The sequence below is a fragment of the Mugil cephalus genome, chromosome 12 (assembly GCF_022458985.1).
Source record: "Mugil cephalus isolate CIBA_MC_2020 chromosome 12, CIBA_Mcephalus_1.1, whole genome shotgun sequence".
NCBI classification, from domain to species: domain Eukaryota; kingdom Metazoa; phylum Chordata; class Actinopteri; order Mugiliformes; family Mugilidae; genus Mugil; species Mugil cephalus.
The window spans coordinates 24372086-24393524 of NC_061781.1; the positions used below are offsets into that span (position 1 = coordinate 24372086).

Genomic DNA, 21439 nt, shown 5'->3' on the forward strand with positions numbered 1-21439 from the left:
TTTTAGTTTAATATTGCTATAGTGTTCTCAATCCAGTTTTTATTAGTGTTATTTGATAGATTAATAGTTTTCTTTGTGAGAATTTTCTAGAAATACATTTTTTTTTTCAACCATATATTAATACAGTGTTTCTCAATTGCCCTCCATGTATCAGCTCGTCACCAAGCTCTGCAGTGGCCTTAAAAGAAGTCATTCATTTGAATCAGATATGTTGGAGGAGGGAACTATCTAAACATGCAGGGCCGTGGGTCCCAAGGACCGGAACTGAGAAACACTGTATTAATGTTTATGTGTAAAACAAACTATTTGCTTTGCACCTCCCCAGGAATGTAACTACGTGACACGACGACACAGGTCGGTCCGCTGGTAGCAGCATGTTCACGCTTTAGTATTTACGTCAGCTTCTCCATCTCTGCAACTTCTGAAATGATTGTTTCGGATCAGTAAAGGTGGAACACATCGAGGCTTCTGCAGAAGGTTCAGTCTACATTGTTGAAAGTGAAGCAAGAAACAAAAATTAACCCGGACGGTAAAAATAAAAAAAAGACACAGTAGTCACACTAGTGATTCAGGATCAAAATAACTTCATTAATCCCAAGCGGAAATTACTTTTTGTTACAGCAGCCAATGTTCAGAACAAAGAGCGATGTAGGAAATTAGAATATGTCAGAATAAGTAGGTAATTAGAATAAGAGTACGCACAAAAAGAGAATTTGCAGTTTATGTTGAGTGCATGTTTAGTCCTTACTTTGAAGCAGACCTTAAAATAATTGTTTGAGGTTTCCATCATTTAGGATCAGGGGCGATAGAAGTAGAACCAAGTGTTCCTCATAGACCTCAATGACCTCAGCCTGAGAAATCGGGGTTAATGTACATTTAATTCAACCCCTGCACCATGTCTCTCCTTAACAATCACACCATCAGCCAAAACATCTGGATCCCTCATCATCCAGGTTCCTGGAAGATTAGTCTCTCTGGCTGTTTCTGGTTTTCACTGCAGTCGCATTTAGCAGCAAACACCGAGAAGCCTTTTCCAGTTTCAGGCAAGATCAGAGCTTTTTTTATAAGAAGCAATTTAATCCATAAGTTTAGTCTGAGTGTGTCCCATTAACAAATGAATAAATGAATGTCACGAAACAGTTGCATTAATAAAACAGAGTTTAACTTTGAAACGTAATCTGTGATTCATTGCGAAGAGAGAAACCGATGACATGTGTCGTTTAGCTGGGGACGCATTAAAGCTTCAGTGTCTCCTTTTTAAAGCTCTCATAACAAATTAAATAAAGCTTTTATTCTAAATGAGTGTCATTAGATCAGTTTGTCTGTTTAACTCTGTCTTTCAGGACATTGTCGAGTTGACATGACTAAATGTTGAACAAATCCCTCACTGCATGCCTTTAATGCATTACATTAAAGTTGAAATCCCCAGAAAGGCCTTGTTAATAGGAGGAAAGTGACATGAAGGAGGTGGGTTATGTGTCTTTGATGCCTCTCAGCGGAATCTGATTATTTCTCGTAAGTTAAACAATGCAAATCAGGATGAAACGTGCTCTGTGCTAAAAGGAATAAAGGAAATTGAATGAATGAATTAAACAGCAGCAAAAACAGTTCCTTTTTTTTTAGCTTTAGTCGTTTTAGTAGCAGTAGGTGACTTAATTGTTTTTTCCATTATGTTTTTATTTCTAGCAGCACCTTATTTTACCTACTTAGATGAATTAAGTGTCATGATTTGCATCAGAGTCTTCAAGCTTCAAGACCAGACTGTCATGTTTAGATTAGTTAGTAAAAGGCTTTAGTTAAATGCGATTAAACTTTTTGTTTCTTTATGAGACTTTATGTGAAATAGTCTAAAGTTCCTTATTTCACCCAAGATCCATAAATAAGGTGGATATGTTACTTAGGGTTTTGAAGTATCCCGTCGTTTTGTTCTTTGTGTTTGCACATGCACAGATCACATCGTGATTTCAGATATGCAGGGCTGTATCAAGACACTCTGGGGGCTCCAGACAAGGGGCCCCCCAACCCACCCAAACGTGGGTCACAGGCCTGTTTTCAGTGGAACAAGGGCCACAAAAAAAAACAAGTGTGTCATCGATTCACACGATTATCAGTAGATTAACCACAACACAGAAGAAGATCTGCAACGTCTGTTTGCATGTGCTAATTTAGCATTTTGGGCGAAATGCAGGTGCAACGCAGACTAAATGAGATATAGATTTTTCTTATGTTGAGAATAAATGAGGACGAAAATCTCAGTGTACTTTGTGCAGCGAGGTGTTGGCACGTGAAAGCGTGAAGCCGCCAAAACTGAAGTTACTGAAGTGAAGAGTTTTAGTTTGAATTAAAATGCAGCCAACTGAGTGTAAAAGGGAATAGTTCCCTCCGTAGCATCGTTTTGGTTTATTGGTTTGTTTTTTGTGCGTTTTCATACTGTGATATTCTACTATCTCACGTTCAAACTGCACGATGTGTTCATTAAATAAATTTGACAAGTTGAAAATTTACTTTGAGTCGTCATTCAGGGGTGATGGTTGGTCCTGGAGGGGGACCAGTTGAGAACCATTGGTTTATACTAGAAAACTCAGCCAGTATCAGCCGTCTCTGGGGGCCCCCTTCAATCTCAGACGGGGGCAATTATCCATTTTGCCTGTCCACTTGAAACGGCCCTGCAGATGTTTATAACACATTAGCCATTATTTTAGAGCCCCCACTGCAGCCAAGTGAAACAGAAACAAAGACAGCAGTTAAAAACTTTTTTGGAGGGCGTAAAACGTTGTCGGTCGTTTAGATGACAAATGGAAAATGCATGAAAATGCTGACGTATTCAATTCCGTGGTAGAAGTCGGTTTCCCTGCACGAACAGCGGTCAGCAGCCACAGCCACGAATCGTTACAAGGAGGTCTGATCACTCATGATTAAACCCAGGAAACTAGCATGTGTCATGTACGTGGGTTAAAGCGAAACCAGATTCCTCTGGTTTCTCATGTTCCCACTATGATCAAAACTGGTTCTGGCACCAGCACCAGGAACTGGTGTAAACGCACACTGTGCTTCCCAGAGCTTCAGAAAGTCTTCCAGCCAAACGATGCTGCCGTGGGGTCTCCCCCGTCATCTGCTGTCTTCCCTCTGTGCGCCTGCATCTTCCTGTCTGATATCATCACTGTCATCTGGATGTTGTTTGTCCCAGTGATTGGATACATCATGTTAAAGCAGGATTAGATTGAGAGCGTCTAGCATGGCAGATGTGCTCGATATGATGAGGCCGATATTGTTTATGTTGGCTCGTGTCTATAGTTTTAATCAGTTTGGCTTTTAATTCGCACAATTCAGTTGAAGTTATAGATTTTTTTGAAAATGCTTATATTAAACTAAGTTTAAATCACTTTATTTGTCCCTAAGGGGCTTTTTAAAAGGGTATAAAGTAGCTAAAAATAGACAGAATGTATCTATAGACACAACATAAACATCCCTGAATGATTTCTTGTAAGTGTTTCAATTATACCGAGCATTTGTGCATATTAAGTGTTAAAAATGGTGACCTCTGTGGCTGCGGTGGTGAGAGCGTCGAGGCAGATCAGCCTATGAGTTCTGCCACTTTTAGTTTCCCTTGATTGTAATTAGAGGGGATGGGAACAGACGGCAGCGCCTCACCCCGCTGCTTCTGTCAATCAGCCCACTTAGCATTCATATAATCCAAGGCTGGGATGTAACACACACACACACACACACACACACACACACAGCATTGCTGTCTAAGATTAGGGGGATTGATCAAATTTGTCCCAACACTTATTTGTCATTTATAATTTTTTGTCTGCAAAGAAGCGTGTACTTTTATTTTGAAAGTTTAAGGTTATTATTCCCATGGAAACGACTGAATTATCACGTCCTGCCTGACACATTCATGAAGACCTCTCAGTGTGCACGTTTTAAATGCAGGATCTTTTTTTTTTTTATGTTTTTTTTTGTTGTTGTTGTGTTTGTTTCACTCTGGAAATGTGCAAGAGTTACCTAGGCAACCAGAGATGGATGTGGATGAGGTTTTCTATTTGTTCTTTGACACTGACAAAATGTTTGTTATTTCAACACTTTGACGAAGCAGACTGCAGCAGGTACAGTTATATAAATCCACACTAGGGTATAACAGCTTTGGGTTTTTTTGCGGATTCACTGTAAAATATTTCAAGTCAGTGAAACTTAGAAATTAAACTTCACCTGCTGCTTTAAAAACTTCTCACTTTCAACTGAGAAAAAAGCTAAAAACTAATGATCACTTCTTGTTTGAGTTTAAACAACTTATTAGGTTATATGATCAGTTTAAGAAACGTTATTCTATCTTGTGAAAACCATGAACAAGTCCTAATTATTTCAACTCACATATTCATGTTATGTGTTAACATGTGCATATATATATATATATATGTCCAGTGCATATATATATATATATAGAGACAGGAAGGAAGTATATTATAACTGCATTATTTATTGATTTAAGGAAGAGGGGCTTGATTTATTTTATTTATTTATTTATTTATTTTAAATCCACCTGCTCCTTTTTGAGTATGTAAATTAAATTATAAATCGTTAGAATTCTGCTTTATTCTGCTCATTATTTGCCTCATCTGTGTATACATGTATGATAGTCTTATTTAAATATTGATATATTTGCATTAAATTATTCAAGTTTTCAAGTTGACCTAAACCTTCACACAGATTAAAAAATGCAACATTTATTTTAAAATACTTTGTTAACTAGTAACATATTATCAAAGTGGCGTAGACAGAATGTGGTGAGAACAGTTTGTCTGTTGTGTCTCTGCAGACAAGTCATTACTGAACATCCATAAATTGTGGGTTTATAAACAGTTAATAGAGTCTAGGTTATGTTTTCCGTTGGGTTTGTTTAGATGGATTTATAGTCCACCACTTCAAATCCGAGTGTCTTTCTGCCAGAAAAATGTAAATATTCAAGGTCAGGATCTATTTGCTCTCCCTGTCTGTCTATATTTGTGTATATTTGTGTACATTTGTGTGTGTGTGTGTGTGTGTGTGTGTGTGTGTGTGTGTGTGTGTGTGTGTGATGCTAATTGGCCCGTCCTGCAGAGCTCGGTCTGTCAGCGACAGAAGGGAAGGTGTTTAAAATGCAGAGAGCCGTCATGGCTGGAGGAACGTTAGCTACCAAACACTCTCTGTCTCTTTTTCCTCACCCCTTCCTCCCTTCCCCTCCCTCCTCTCTATGTTTATCTCGTCTTCTGTCACTCTCGTTCCCCCCCACCACCGTCGCCTCCTCCCATCTCTTTCCTCCCTCGACACCATCTGGTCATTTTCTGTGACTCAGCGCTAACACACTAACGCTAAAACACACGCTAACAAACACACACAGACCTGTGACATTTAAAAACTCAGTGGCCTGGAGATGTGTGGGAAGGTGTGTGTGATTCTACCTCAGCGTAAACCTGCAGAAGTAAACACTGAACACTTTGTCAAACTCAAAAATCTCAAAAAGGCCATCTCTGATAAATACGACTGCACCAGAGGCAGCAGTACTTATGCTGAGAGCCACGATAAGAGTCAAGTGATGTTATCAAGGTACATTTGCTGTGTTTCCATTCCACCTAGAAATACACAAATACCACAATAAGAAACTAGTAAAGGAAACACCTACATCTCTAAAAACCTCTCAGATATCACAAACTTTTTTTGAGGTGGTTTTTCAGACATATCGATATAAAAGTTTATCACAAAAGTGCAACGGAAACAACTTTTTCACATTTCGTAGCAAATGTAATAATTCTACATCAACATGATAAAAGAATCTTTCATACCAGGTCTAGTCCACTATCAGTTTCAAACTGATGCTTTATCCTTTATGATTCCCTCATAGTTACAGGGATTCAGTGTGTTTAATCCATAGACTGTATATAAATATGGACACCACGGACACAGCTTCCTCTCATTGGCCAAATTGTTGCTATTTTCTGGGGGATACGGGTACGTATCGTAGGTACCAGATCTGCTACGGTGCCACAAAGTCGTTAGGGATGATGACGTGACGTCTTATAACTGGTCAGACAACAGGAAGAAGCAGAACCTTAAGAGAGTTTAGCAGTTTTAGCGGTTGTTATGGAAGCAGAGCAACTTTTTTGTTTTGTCCTTTTATTCTTTGGCTAAATTGATAAAAGTTGTGTAATTATTTAATCTTTTTCAGGATACAACTTGTTAAATCTTTTCGCACCTACTGTACAATTGAATGGATTGAACTTCAATTATTTTGTCATTTTATTACTTTATATTTTTTTATGAATGATGTGCTTTCATCATATTTTTTGTGTTTTGTGGAAAGTTATGAATTTTAAACAAACTTTATCGAGCTATCTCTTCCAAAAATAGTGTGAAAAATAAAATAAACTTGTGTTGTCTAAACCGAACGTAGCCAAACTTATATATCTGGTATCTAAAGATGATGCAGGGGGTCATGTGACCAGTTCATTTGAAGTCCATCATCATCAAAGTGACGAGAATTTAAGAGGATTATGAGATATTGCATAAAGACGAGACTTTACTTTACTTTACATCTCACTCACAAAACAATTTTCAATGGAAACACATCCAAAAGCGTAATTGTGCTTGATTTTATATTGCAGAAAAAACTATAATGGAAACATAGCTAATGATGTAGGGAGGAGGAGGTCTGGGTAGATGATCACAGTTCAATGATAAAACACCTGAAACTGTCAGGCTGACGTACAGAAGCTGTAAGACTCTTAGACTCTGGTGGAGCTGGTGCTTTGTTGCTGTTTTTATTTATATTCTCACTTCATTTATCCTTTATTTTATTTATCTTTATTCTTATCTATATTGTTTATTTACATCTATACTATTTCATTTAGTATCTATATACTATAGTTACTAGGGGAAATAATCTGAGTGCATAGTTTCGTTCCATCTCATGCTTCTGTATCGTTGTGAATGACAAATAAAAATCCTTGAATCCTCAAAGAAGAAGAACATTTTACTTCTTAAAGTTTCTATTAATAGCAAAAGGAGGTTTCAGAGCAGATTTTGTAAAGTGCATTGAGACAGTTTTTATTGTTGTTGACATTATATAAACAGATTTGACTGAACAGAATATTCAGAACCTTTTATTAGAATATGTAGAATCTTTCATCCAGATCAATAATAGATGTTTAAATTGGAAAACAAATAAATTGATGCATATTGAATCTTTGTAAGTATGAAGAATTTAAACATTTTATTAATTTAGTGCATAGGAGGCCTGCAGCTCGCTGAGATAAAGGCTATTTTACTTTCTATTTTCTTTGTACTGTTCTGTTTTTTTCTGCTTATTATTCAGTAAAACATTGTAGTCGGGAAAATAGCTAGATAGCTAATTGGCTAGCCAGGATCTTATTAGCTTAGCTCGGTCAGAGATGGGATCGATTACTGTGTTTGTATGGAACCGTTTAATAAAATTAGAAGGCGAGGCCGTAATAACTTTCTGTTTTGGATTCTCCACATCTGTGACCCCTCAGACGTCAGCTCTATTTAGACAGTTTGCTATTGGTCATTAATTCAGGTTCTGGAGGCAAAGTGTAACTATGGTACTGAACATGGAACATTTCTTCTGATTAGTTTTGCCTCACTGCAGATCCTCTGATCTGGATTTAGTCTGAAAACAAAGGCACCTGTAATTATTATACACGTGGACATCCAGGAGACGCCTGATGAACTTACCTAATGGGACCATTACACCAGAACAGGTGATTTCCTTATCAGAATGACCAATCTTCCCAAGAGACACAGTCACATTTGAGATTCTAAAATTAAATTCCACCAAGGACCTGCATGAAGAAAGTAATAATCTGCCTAAATAATACCCAAACATGTCCATGCTTCTTTGTTTATACCTATTTTTACTGGTGCCCCAACCTGACTTTGACAGTAAATGTTCCTTATCTGATCCCTTGGTTTAAATCTCAAACTGCCTTCGATACTTAATGTATCTGCATCGTGTTAGAGGTGGAACCTTTGGGTTAGATTCTCATGCTTTATTTATTTATTTATTTATTTATATTTTTTGTGGTTGTTGGTTGAGTCAGTCTGCTCACTCATCGTTGCTATCGTCAAACACAGAAAGTCGCTGCCCTGCAGCATTGTGTGTGTGCACGTGTGAACAGGCCGTACAGTCGTGTGCATTCTTCTAGTGGGACACCTTCACAGTGTGGTACTTTTTTTTTTCTTTTTTGTCCTGCAGCTACAGTTTTATTGAAGCTTGAGTTTTCTTCACACAGCATACTGTACAAAAGATTTTTATTCTTTTTAGTCTTTGGTGCAGAGGAGGTAATATGTGAAGTTTCAAACGTGTGGACGTTTTTACTGCCTTTGTAGTGGGAACTAATTGTCACTAGTGCATTTACATGCTCAGCTTAACGGAGCTATGCTCTAAATTTGACTTTCTGAATGTGGTTCTTGTCCCAGTTTACATGTAACGGAGAAAACTGCATAACTGTCCTCCTCCTCCACACTGGGTGGCGATATGTGTCTTTTTAGCAGGTTAAATCAGCCCCCTTTCTGGTTGGCCTCTTATGTCATATAATAAACAAGAGTCCTTCATGTGGCAGACTGGCATTTCAAATAACCATAATTGTAGGATAATAGTAGATAATAATACAGCTTTTTTAATCTAGTTCATAATGTGTTGCCACTTCTGGTGCACATAAGATGGTGCTATCCCTCAGGTGGTTCTTCTATCGACTCGGTTTACCTCCTTTTTCTGCAACTTGCTATCCTGGATGTTTTTGTTCTGGGGTCATACGCCAGCGCAGCAGTTATGGAGCATGTGCACTCGCGTTGTCTAGTTAAAGTCAGATTAAGGCGGAGAAAAGTTTCTAATCTCATTATCTGGGCGTCTTAATTGGATAAGGAGTTTTTGTTTCTACTTCCCGCATCACTTTCAACAATGACGACTGTAATGTTTGCATAAACTTCGCTGGAGACAAATCATACAAGTGTCTGTGTCCCCAAACCTCCTCAATTAACCTAAATTGTGGAGCTAAAAGTGGAAACACACTACTACCGAGCGGACCAGTCGCTGCGAGGCGTAGTTACATTTCTGGGGAGGTGAACATGAGGCATCAAATTTATAACCACACGTTAGCTGTTCAAGGCTAAAGTAACATTTTTAGTTACACTTTCCTCTTATACGTTCACAGTGCAGTATTAGTACTTTTACTTTGTCTTATTACTGACTGACTGCATGGGACAGTTTCATTTTCCACTTGAGTGATGGTGACTGTTTCCATGTAAATTAATCCACTTATCTGGCGACTTTGTAGTCGTGGAAACGATAAACTGTCTCATTTAAACTTTAAATAACCTCCATCCAATAAAAGTCCTGATAAAGCAGCTATACAGATGAAATCCTGGTAGTCACGTGTTCCTACTCGTCCGTCAGACACACGTCAGGTTACATCTATTTCTTTTTAAGCAAAATTAAAGAGAAAAACAAGAGGTAGATGCAATCCACTTACAGTCCTGCTGCCTCTCAGACCCTAAGTGGATTAAATTGATTCAAAACGCGAGCTTCAGCCGCACTAATAGCATTGCTTGAATTTTAAGCAATCCGTGGTGGATTGATTCGGAGTCTAAAGAGCTGCAGCGTTGTAACCAAGAGGCATGAAGTGCTCGCAGTAATGTAGCTCCACCACACTGACACGAACTGTACAATAGCACTCTGCTGTTCTCATGTAATAAGCTGCACAGGTTTGAAGGCTAATGGGTGATGCATTTGGACGGAAACTACTATTACCTGATCATTTGTGTGGAGGCTGACAACCTTTTAATGTTTCCCTTTTTATCTTTTATGCTCTGATTTTAACCACAAATCCAACCACCACAGAGTCTTTTAGTTATGAATCAACATTATCAACGTTATTTGTTACGGTTAAATGTTAAATCTATTAATTGATTAAAATGATTAATTGAGTTCACCGATTGCTCTATGAATTATTAAAACACTAAACACTGCGGCGATAAATGTCTTATAGGAATAGTACAAAAATATTCTCTGCTGGATGTGAATCATAATCGTCTTCATGGAGGTCGATCACAGCACTTCCATTAACTCCAGAAGGCGTTAGACCATTCAGGGAAATGTGTGCAGATAAAAAGCCCAGAGTTGTAAAGCTGCAGAGATAGACCTGCGTAATGCTGGAGGACAGCGAGGCCTCGGGAACCTGCAGACAGGAAGGAATATGAGTGTTTAGTTACATCCTGTCCTCAGCCTCCAGTCTGCGGAGCTCTCCTCTGCATTAGCTCTAAATTGCTACTTGTCCCTTGCTGATGCAGCCCTTTCACTGCTAATTTTAGGCACCGGCTAATTATGAGTCTTTACTACGGGGCAGAAATTTGATGAAGTGATAATGACTGTGGAGGAAAACGAGACCATGAAAACAAGAGATGCACAAAACAAACAGTGATGTCAGTGATGTCACGTTAGACGTTAGAAATGATCTGATCAGATAAATATGTCATCAGAACTTTACTGACTTCACTGAATGACCAACATGGAGCCGACGCCGCCGTCATTGATTCCAGCTCGGCTCATCTTTACAAACTATTATTTCAACAACGGGTTGATTTTCTGCCTCCTTGTTTCTGTCCCTTCTCACCCGGTGTTTACCCCACGTGGAGCAAACATGCTCAGACAGAATGGATTTATTCCAACCAGAGAGAAACAATTAGATCAAATGTTTTCATGGTTATTAGGAGCTAATGTTTTCCTACGTAACTACTCAACTGTTTACACCACCTCCCTAAATCCGACCAAACATTTATACATAGATAGATAGATAGATAGATAGATAGATAGATAGATAGATAGATAGATAGATAGATAGATAGATAGATAGATAGATAGATAGATAGATTTTGTCACTGGACGTCCTGTCAGACTGTGTCGTTGTAGAAGCTCCAGGGCTGCGAGCAGCTCAAAATCAGAGCAAAGTTTTGTTCTACTCCCATAAAGACCGATCTCTGAAGGGCAGAGATTTTTGTCCAATTCTTCAATCAAACAAATCAAATGAGTTGTTACGTGATTGTTAATGGAAGCTCATAGCTGAATTAGCCCTACGTCATGTTCGGGAAATCGCTTCGGGGAATCTTGACTTTTTTAACCGGTCATGGCAACGCACAAGCAAGACCTGGGTCTGAAAACTGTGTCAACCCGGTATTTTCAATGTGAAAGGAGTAATAGATGTTTTCTCTTTGAACAGATTCTACACTGATGGCTATTCTAAAACAAAATTTAAAACGCTCCCCTTCTTTTGATGATCACCACAGGCTCTGGGTTGGTCTGTTTCTCTGGACAATAATTTGATTGCAGCTGATTGGATTTTCTGCCAAGGCTGAAGCTGGTCTCTGTTCCTCTCCGTCGTCGCTGTGGTTAATGGTGCCTTCCTAAAGGCTTTATTAGGAGTAATTTGCTGCAGCGAGCGCTGACTGATATCTGGGCCACGACCCTGTCTCTCAGTTGAAGGGTAAAGAGGGAGTCCCACTCAGAGTGGACATGGCAGGCTCTGCACTCTGCACATAGATTAAAGAGCCTGAATACCACTGTGGCCGGACGGAGAGGAAGACTGAAATGACAGTGATGCAAACCAGAAATGTGCTTTGGACGAGGCGGCAGGGGACCTTTTGGATTGATCGATATCATATTTATTAACGTGAGAAGAAATAATTCACATAAATGTTTCCTCAACACTAAACGTCATAGTGTATTGTAGTTTTCTGCATATGTTAACAGTTCATCATACAAGTAATCTCCAGATGTCAGGAGAAAAGATATGGAGGAGGTCAGGCTGGATGGATGGGTCAACAAAACATTGGACTGGATATATCTGTTTCTTTTATTTGACAAACCAATAGTGAGAAACGTTACATCATGCAAGGGAAGATATAAAATTAGCTAGTGTGGGAATTTATCATTGTTCAGTTACTTTGGATTTAATATTTAAATGCATCAACTGAGAAAAATGAGACATATTTTTTGCGGAACTCAGTTAAGATGCTCTATTATATTATATTCATCGTATACAAGTTGTAATCATGCTGTATGTTTGGTTGGTTTCATTTGAATCTTCATCAAATTTCAATTGGAGTCTGTTTAATGAAAAACTGGAGCCCTGTCTAACTTAAAAAAAACATTTTTATGTTCTTAAAAATAACCAGACACTAACATGATCATATCATGAAACGGTTAAATTTATCTATGAAAAGCAGGATGCAGTATTCAATAGTAAACGGTGTTTGATCGTGAAGCATTAAAGCAGGTCCGGTACTTCCCGGTCTGTCAGAGTTTCCATAGATACAGAGCGTGCCTCGTGAGGATGCTGCTATATACGGTATATCATGCATATTAATGCTGAATTATAAAGTGGCCTCCATGTACCATGTGTGAAATACACTCTGGCTGATACAGTATTTATCATTTAAAAGTGATAATGATGCACATGAGCTCAGGATGGATTCACCCTCACAAGGTTTTACACCTTATGAGTTTATCTGATGCTTATCAGCAGCCATTTCTGTTGTCAATCATAGATGTTATGTAATTATGTAATATTTATGTAATATTTTTACTCTTTTAACCCTTTAACATTCCTCTGGGTGGTTTATGACACAGCAGCAGCTTTTTGAAACAATCAGAGCTCTGGACATGAGTTGTGTTGGAGTAAATGGTGCATGATGTAATATGTCATTTTCTTCTGGTTTCAAATTTGATTCCTCCATAACAAAACCACTTAGAGTGATTCTGACTTTTTTAGTGATAGAAACTTCAGAGTATTGGCTTTAAAAAGAGACCAAGACCATGAATGAGCTCCAAAATGTTCATGAACAGCATTCAGTTTACTGTTCGTTTGTTCGTTTATTTTATAATTTTCAGTGCAAATACAAATACAAATAGAATTTAATTTCATAATTTACAGCAGGATATGATTTCCCCAGAAGCTGTCGGTAGCTTATAAACATGAGCCCAGAAACATCAAAACAACAATATAAAAAAATATGAAATACAATTCCTATTTCTATCTAAATTCTGAACCAACCCTAAAACAATCTCAGGTAATTCCTTAGATACAGACAGTACAGAAATCAAACATCAGGCAGAGGAACATGAGCCCTCGTTGACAAGTATCTCCTCCACATCTGTGTGCAGCCGTTGCATGACAGCTGCCTTCATGGACCATATTTTTCAGCCAGGTTTGCATGTAGTGATGTGATCCGTGTGGGTGAAGTGAAGCAGGCGGAATCTGCTCAGTGCTGACATGAAACGCAGCATCTGTGGAGTTTGGAGTCAATGGACTCAGGATGTGAACGAAAACCATTTTAGCAGTTTTAAAATCTTTTTTTTTTTTTTTTTTTTGTGTGTGTGTGAACCTGAACTCTGTTAATGCTGCAGGGGACAGACAGTGTATCTGTTAATATCTGGAATCATTTTAGAAACTCTCTGAAGATTGAATGTTTACAGATTTTCGTCGGGACCGCTGCCACCATCCATTAACATTTTTAATGCTGATGGAATTTGTGGAACGTCCTGCAACACATTTTAAAGAAGTGGAACGCTGCGTGTCTGAAAAGAAAAGGGCCGGGAAAGATATTTATACCCTGATTTATGGGTCACGTTTTAAAGATGGACATTGGGAGCACCAGCATTAGAGGCTGATCAGTAACACGTGTGTCGCACTTGAAAGAAAATTCTCAGCTGCTGATTGTTCTCGCTGTCGCGTTTAAACCATGACCAGCTTCTGAGTGTCTTGCCTTTATTGTGAAGGCGTGTGGCAACACTGAGACTGAACCATCAAATAACTTGAGTTGCAAAAACCACAAGTAGGAATTAAAAGAAGTTTTATGGGCATCCTGTGTGAATTCGTGCCAGAATCCTGGTTTAATGAAGCTAAGTGTCTATTTCCTGCTTTAAAACGTTTGCAACCCTCACCCAGTTTTCTACATTTCTGCATTAAAAATAACTCAAAGCGTTAACGAGTTTTCACATGACAGTAGACAAAGAGAACCCAGTCAAACAAATAAAACAGTCATGCTTTTGTTTGTTTATTTGTGAGGTGAGAAGGTGAGAGAACCTTTGTTTTCAGTATCTGCTGTGACTTCCTTGTGTAGCAATAACGACTAAATATTTCCAGTAACTGCTGATCAGTCGTCTACAGTGACGGAGAGATTTTAGCCCATTTTGTTTCCTCTCATGAACTAATGCTTCAGGTCCTTCACATTTCTACTGGATTAAAGTCAGGATACACTAACTCAGCCGTTCTATAACCTTAATTTAGTTCTTTTTAGCCATTATTTTGCAGGATGAAAACCATGTTTGGGCTCGTTGCTTCGCTGCACGACCCAAAATCTGAGGCAAATACTTTTATGTATGTTTCCTAGTTGGGAAATGAGTCCTTCACTTCCTCCATCTGATCTGATTTTATTTTTTCATCTGGCTTTTCATTTGTTGATACATTGATGTTAATCTGTATTTTACATGTTTTTATACGACATGTTGGATGTGAAGCACTTTGGTGCAAATGCTCTTTGCTTTTAAGTTGCTATAGAAATTAATAAACATAAAACTTACAGTCCTTACACCTCTGTAGGTCATAGGTTAATAAATGAAGTTGGGAACTGCATGTCTTCGTTAAGAGTTCACTATTACGGCTGTAGTGGAACAACACTTTTATTACTTACTTTTTAAATAATTCTCCTTCTCGATATAGCACACACATATTTTCTGATTCAGTGCTGCCCATCATCATCAACAAACATTTGCAAATCCATAAATCTGCCTGTGACACATCAAATCTAGTGTGTAATCTAGTGACAGTTGTCTGCACATTAATGGATACACTGAAAACATGCACTGGTAATACCTAATTCATCACATGACTGACTCACTGAATCCTTATCAACAACTCTGTGAGCTTTTGGAACTGTCTGCAGAAGATTGTTCACTAATGCTCCGTCAATATGTGAAATAATAACCACATAAATATGGGCCGAGTAATTTGACACAAGCTTTAGCACTTAGCACTTCAGAGCTGGATAAATGGTTCAGTACGAATACGGAAACTTTGCAAATTCACGTTCTCGAGTCTGAAATGTCCGTCTGCGTGTGAGCACCTCTCGCGGGTGAGCTCATGAATATTAAACAGGACACGCATTCGGCTGTGAATATTTCATGGTGTGTGAAAGTGAGCAGAAACACTCGGTGGAGATTGGCATCGTCCGGTCAACTCTCAGAAGAAAGGAAGCGATGGAAGGATGAAAACATAAAGTTAGAGACAACGGCCAAGGCTGAAGTTTAGGGAACTGAGGTAACGTCTCCTCAATTCTTCAGATTTCATGTTTTCCTTTGAACACAGGTTCAAATATTCATTTTTTTCCCAAACATATGCAGCAGTAGGTGTTTAAGGGTGAAAATTAAATATATATATGTATAAGATTTTGCGACCCCCCTGCAGCACCTCTGCAGACCCCCTAGAAATTAAATGAAGTTTCCTTTCAAGATTCATATTGATTAAAAAATGCAGAAAATATAATGAACAACTGTATTAATCTGTTCAGGGTTGACAGGTGGATTAATCCTAATAACTCTAGTAAAAGAAACTCTGAACCCTGACGTCAAATACTTTATACATTTCACTGCAGAAAAAAAGGAAAAAGCACAGAAACCCTCCGACTCTGTTGAAAAACCCATCACAGATGATGTTGTCTTCAAGCCTGTGATGGTACATTAAACACACACACATTCACCACACAGGAAATTAGACAGATTAGACAAGAGACGAGCGAGTGAGCAGCTGAGCAAAGAGACAGTTAGTGCAGACAGTACATAGCTGGAGGTGTTTGCATCTGTGTAGATTTCCAGTAACTGCCTGCTCTGGGCCATTAAACGCACCGTCCTTACCTGGATAAAGACTGTTTGTTATGTGTCTCTCACACGGAGCGGAGGGCGAGATGTTGGCAGCTCTGCCTCTTGTCATATATTTCACATAAGCTCTTCATCCACCTGATTTCTCTAGGACGCTCCCAGTCCTCGTCCTCATGCTAATTCAGCCATGAGCCGCTCAACATGTTAATGTGTTAATGCACATTAATCCATCTTGATTAATCTGGTTAAAAAGTTTAACTCAATGAAACCGTCTGCAGCAGAATGACTCTGAATGTCTCTCAGTTCATCCATGAGGAGTTACTGTCACGCATCATAAATGTGCAGTTGATCTGGTGACAGGAAGCAGAACCAACCCATAAAGAAGGAAGATGCTAAACAGCACGTTGGTCCTCTCCACATTAGTTAAAAAACAAAAACAAAAAAACAAGACGGAACAGTGGAGCCACATAAAGTATTATCACACTCTGCAGGAAGTTTTCTTTTCACCAAAGCACTTCCAGCTCCAAATAGAACATTAATGAAGCCAAGCATACGTTAGTCAGGGATTCTGCTAGCACTTAGCTAACGTGGCTAACTGCTGGAGACAAACCAAGACAAGCAAATACCTGCAAATATCTGATTTCTCCTGCAACCACTGATCCATGTGAGAGTCTCCAGTCGTCTGAATCCATTCACGGAAGAAGGATCCTCAGGGGAAATTCCTGATCAATAGCTGTGTGGATGGAGAGGATGCAAATATTCAATCTTTTAATTATGTATATGGATTTAACAGGAAGTCCTGCAGGTTGAAGCATTTTTTAGTTTGGTTTAGTGAAGACCTGTGCAGGTGCAGGTGCAGATACACTGCAGATGTCTCAGTGTCAAATTTAAATTGCAAAGCAAGAAATCAGAACCTTTGTCAGCACTGCAGGAAGAGTCTGAGGTCTGGATTCTCTTTTTAGAGAGTAGCTGTTGATATTTTGGTCCGGACTCAACAGAAGTCTAAGGAGATAAGTGCTTTTATTCGCAAGATAAATCGCCCTTAATATGAACTCGGGATGCTGCAGAGAAGCAGCCTCCTCAGCTCATCTTAAGCCTTCGCTTCATCCACCCTCCCCCCTCCCTGTATCGACAGGGACCTAATTCAGACTGCACGATCTGAGCCTGTGTGTGTGTTCTCGTGTCCTTCCGTCTTCTAGAGGACGTTTTATAAGGTCCTCCTTTCTTTGGTTCCAGTTTGGACTTGTGTTTGTAAGGTGTGTGTTTGTAAATGTCTCTACACATGTGGGAGCATTTGACCGTGTGCCAGGGACACAAACAGACCTGCTCTGTTGTGGGGACAGCTTTGCAGGGACATGTTGGCTAAAGCTGCAAGTTTTGTCCACTCATCACGTTTATAATTAAGATTCACGGCTGCGATGAGGGAAGTGGACGTGAAACGCTGTGGAGTCCGGCAGGAAGAGTCTCTGAAGTGTGTAGCCGTTGATGAAGAGTCACTGATATGATTGTGTCTCAATTAAAGCTGGATGTGCAGCGGGACTCATCTGGTTTCCTGGTGTCAGATGTGAATGATGGTGATTACTGCAGAGCAGAGTGGGCTGACAGACAGAAGGAGGGAGGGAAGGAGGGGGGAGACGTGTTCAGCATGACAAACACCCGTCGCTACAGTCTTACACGTTGAATCATCACCAAAACATCAAACAAATACGGATTTAGATGTGAGAAGACTTTAAGGCTTCATCGACCAAGAAACATAAAATCAGACCTGTTTCCTGTCTGTCCTCTGGGGGGATGGGGGGTTTTTGACGTTACCTGCTGTTGAGTGATTTGGTGCAAGTCCAGAACGTTTCATCTTTTACCCCAAACTCAAATAATTACAGCTTTAATCATCCTTTTTGAAATTTGAATTAACAACTCCCATTTTCATTGTACCCACAAATATTTAAATAACTACTGGATTGGTTTGACACTGGAATCTACTTTCTTTTTAAGATGTGATGATTAGGAATGTATTTTACCACTGTACCACGATATACCGTCCAAAACAATCCCCACGTTAAGAGTCACGTACTCGACGTAGCTCACCTGTGGCTAACGGCTAAACGAGGCTCCTCAACGATAATATGGAACTGGTTTGGATATCGTAAGGTGGATGTGGAACAAACTCGTCCCATATGCAAGATTTGCAAAAAAAAAAAGATAATGGCTAAGGAACGGCTGTAAATGTCCCTGGATGTCATTCCAGAAATCTGCTCACTTATGGTAAATTATGGTAAATTAAAAAACAAAAAGACTGCCGATAATTACGTGTTAAGTCAGTCCATTCTGTATCAGAAGCAAAACAAGCGATGGAAAGATAAAATCTAAAGGACTGTGTTTTGCCTGGTGGAAGTCATGTTGCTGCTATAGGTAGAGGGTCCGTACTAAATCTCTCCATCAGTTTGGGGTACTTGGAAAAACGTTAAAGACCCCTGAGTTCGGGTGTATTTACACAGAGTATTGGACCGGAAAGGAAACCGGTGGGAGCGGCTCACTGCTGATGGTTAGAGAAGGAGTTTTCATATCAGAAGATCACAGGTTTAGACGCTGAGTTGCCTTAAGGACCTAACTACCTAACTGCTCCCCTGGCTCTGGCTCCGGGCGCATGCACTGATATGTGTTTGCTAAATGAAGAGAAACTGTTTCCCCACAAGGGACCAATAAAGGAAATTCAGAACGGAAAAACTCCTTCTCTTGTGCAAGAAATGTTTGAGCCATTAGTGACACATACCAAAGGGCCTGGGTGTTTGTTCAGTCACCAAAGTGAATTACAAAATAAACATTTTTGTTTCCAACCTCTGGAAAGACTCCCGGTTGAGACTGAACCCGACAGCAGGACTTCCGTTGCCCTGCGTGACTCCTGCTAATAGCTGATATGTATGCAGCTGAATTCTAGCCTGTCAGACAGAAATGAGGGATTTGTCGAGAGCCGCTGAGCTGTGTCAGTCGGTTCCTCTGATGTTTTCCATGTGGCTTCGACAGCTCTGCTCAGCACAGGGGTGGAGAACTGGTAATGATCAAGATACCAGCCCCCTAACCTCATACACAAACTCTGTGTGTGTGTGTGTGTGTGTGTGTGTGTGTGTGTGTGTCTATGTTTGTATTAATGAGCGTGAGAGGAGTTCACAGCACAGATTTGTGTTCTCAAGATTAGAAACTGCTGCTGAGAAGCGTCAGAGCTCATGAATCAGAGGTGTGTGTGTGTTTGCGTGTTAAGTAGCCCTCTCCGTTTAAAGCTCAGCTGGGATCATAACTTTGCTTCGTAATTACCTAAAGATTTCTCTGGTTTTGCTTCGACGTTCTGGGTCAATGATTCATCAACAGACTGAAGAATTTTTATTTAATTTTTTGTTGTTGTAATTTTAACTCTTCATTCTCCATTTTTTTTTGTCTTACAGAAGTGGAAACTGATGGTGGCTGAAACTGGATGAACCTGTCTGCCCACTTAGCCGTCGATCCACACGTCCATCCCTCCATCAGCCAGAGGAAGGATCTGATGACAGGACTGCAGAGACAGGAGACAAAGAACCACCTGCCATGGCCAGCGGTAGGTAACAAAATTAAAACTCTACTTTCCAGTTTTACGTGAAAACAGTCCCCCTCTTCCAACATTTTCCAAAACTAGATTTTGAGAAAAACACTTTTTGAGGTGAAGAAAAACTTTTATCCGAAGAGAAGTGCTTCCTCTTCCAACCCACATTTGTGCATCTTGCCTCTTGAACAATCACAGCCATGACTCTTCTTTGCAGATTTTCTAGTTATTTTCTGCATTAACTTCCTGAGACCCTGCGTCCTCATATGAGGACAGTTTTTAGGTTTGTGATGGCTTCTTATTCTGCTTCATTTAGACCTGTTGTCCTCATAAGTGGACGCCTTTATCTGCCATCTAGTGGTAGCAAAGGGTCAATACACTAGTCAGTGTAACAACATGATAGCATGATAGCAGGCACTTCAGAGAAATCTTTATTTTATTTATATTTTTATGGTTGAAACTTGTCTATTTATGCTTATTAACTTCTCTAGTTTAATATCACATGCAAATGTAACAAATTCTATCAGCAATAAAAAGCTATAGCGTCGTCCTGCTCAAAGATGATGCTTAGTTTTTATACGTCTTATCTCCTTGGAGGAATTAACAACACATAACAAAGGTTAAAGGTCATGACAGATAATAAATTAGTTTTTCAGTTGTCATGAATTTATCCCTTTTGCAGCAAAAACAATACATTCAGAAGCTCCTGCAGATTAAACCCTGAAAACCTCATTAGTGACCATCAACACTCTCTAGCTTAGCAGCACGTATGGCTACAGCTACTTTTCCCAAAATCATTTTCACAAATTAAAATCCTGACTTCAGTTTCAAAGTCCCAGTTGTCTCTGATGTGTGCACGTGTTTGCTCCTCTCTGTTGTAGCAGCTGATGGTGTAGGCAGTCTGGGTGCAGAGCAGAACCACCTGAGCGTCCCTGTCGCTGACCACGGAGCCTGGGCCACGGCCATGAACAACCTGGGCATCATGCCTGTGGGTATTAACGGGCAGCAGCTGGTTTCAGGTGCCTTCTCCTTCTAATTTATTTCACTTTTATTAGATGTGTCGTACAAAATGATCATATATTCTTTTATTAAAGGGTTTTGTTTTGTATACACTACCGGTCGACAGTTTTAGAACATTATCCTCCAGTTTCCTCTGGTATAGTTGGTCAGAGCTTCATCCTACAGCAAGATAATGACCCAAGACTTTAGTCCAAGCTGTACCAGAACTACCTGATGAGACATTAAACTATTACATTTCAATAAAAAAAGAAAGAAAAATGTTCTAAAACTGTTGACTAGTAGTGTATGTATAGCATTCATTGTTGCATGTATCATCATATTATGAGGGATCTATAAACCATTTGTCGTAAGCAATTTTATTTCCACGGTGCTCAGATACAACGTAAGGCGCCGTCACTGTTACTGTTCTGTCCATCATCACCCAAATGTTCAGATTGACCTGGCAGATCTTTGCCAAAAGCAACAATGTAATAGTAAATATAAAAATTGCTCAGTGAGGGAAATGTTGCCTCATTAATTTTCCACCAAAGAAGTGGGTCTGCATCCTGTGTAGTTGTCTACTCTGATGCATTTCAATAACAGAATCAGCACCAGTGGTGTGATGTCATCATCATAGTATCGGTCCGATTCCGATACTAGCCATGATATAAACACTATCGATATTTATATTTATATCCCAGCCCTAGTTTGTGGTTGTTCTGACTTCCAGGCTCCTCATCTCTACATCTACATCAGATGCTCGTGTTGCACGCGTTCCCTTTAATCACGGATGCCTCCGCGCTGCAGCGTCGTAAAAATAGCTGTCGAGTGTGAATGTGAAAAAACATTTTTGTCACACCAGTGACTAACTCTCTTCTGACTCCCCGGTCGGCAAACTCCTCTAAGCTGCTTAGCTCATGATATCTGTCATTTCTCCTCTC

The 21439-nt window shown here is 39.5% G+C and overlaps 1 protein-coding gene across 2 annotated transcripts in view; it reads left to right on the forward strand.

Annotated features, from left to right (window-relative positions):
• Nucleotides 1–21439, forward strand: part of enox1 (ecto-NOX disulfide-thiol exchanger 1) — a 105479-nt gene that overhangs the window by 43953 nt on the left and 40087 nt on the right. The window contains exons 3-4 of one of the 2 annotated variants that reach the window (XM_047601642.1): nucleotides 19366–19514; nucleotides 20384–20518. In XM_047601642.1, the coding sequence (XP_047457598.1) occupies nucleotides 19505–19514; nucleotides 20384–20518 (145 nt within the window). In that variant the 5' untranslated portion in view covers nucleotides 19366–19504. Of the gene's footprint in view, nucleotides 1–19365; nucleotides 19515–20380; nucleotides 20519–21439 lie in introns of both variants that reach the window. The other variant, XM_047601641.1, reaches the window with a different exon arrangement.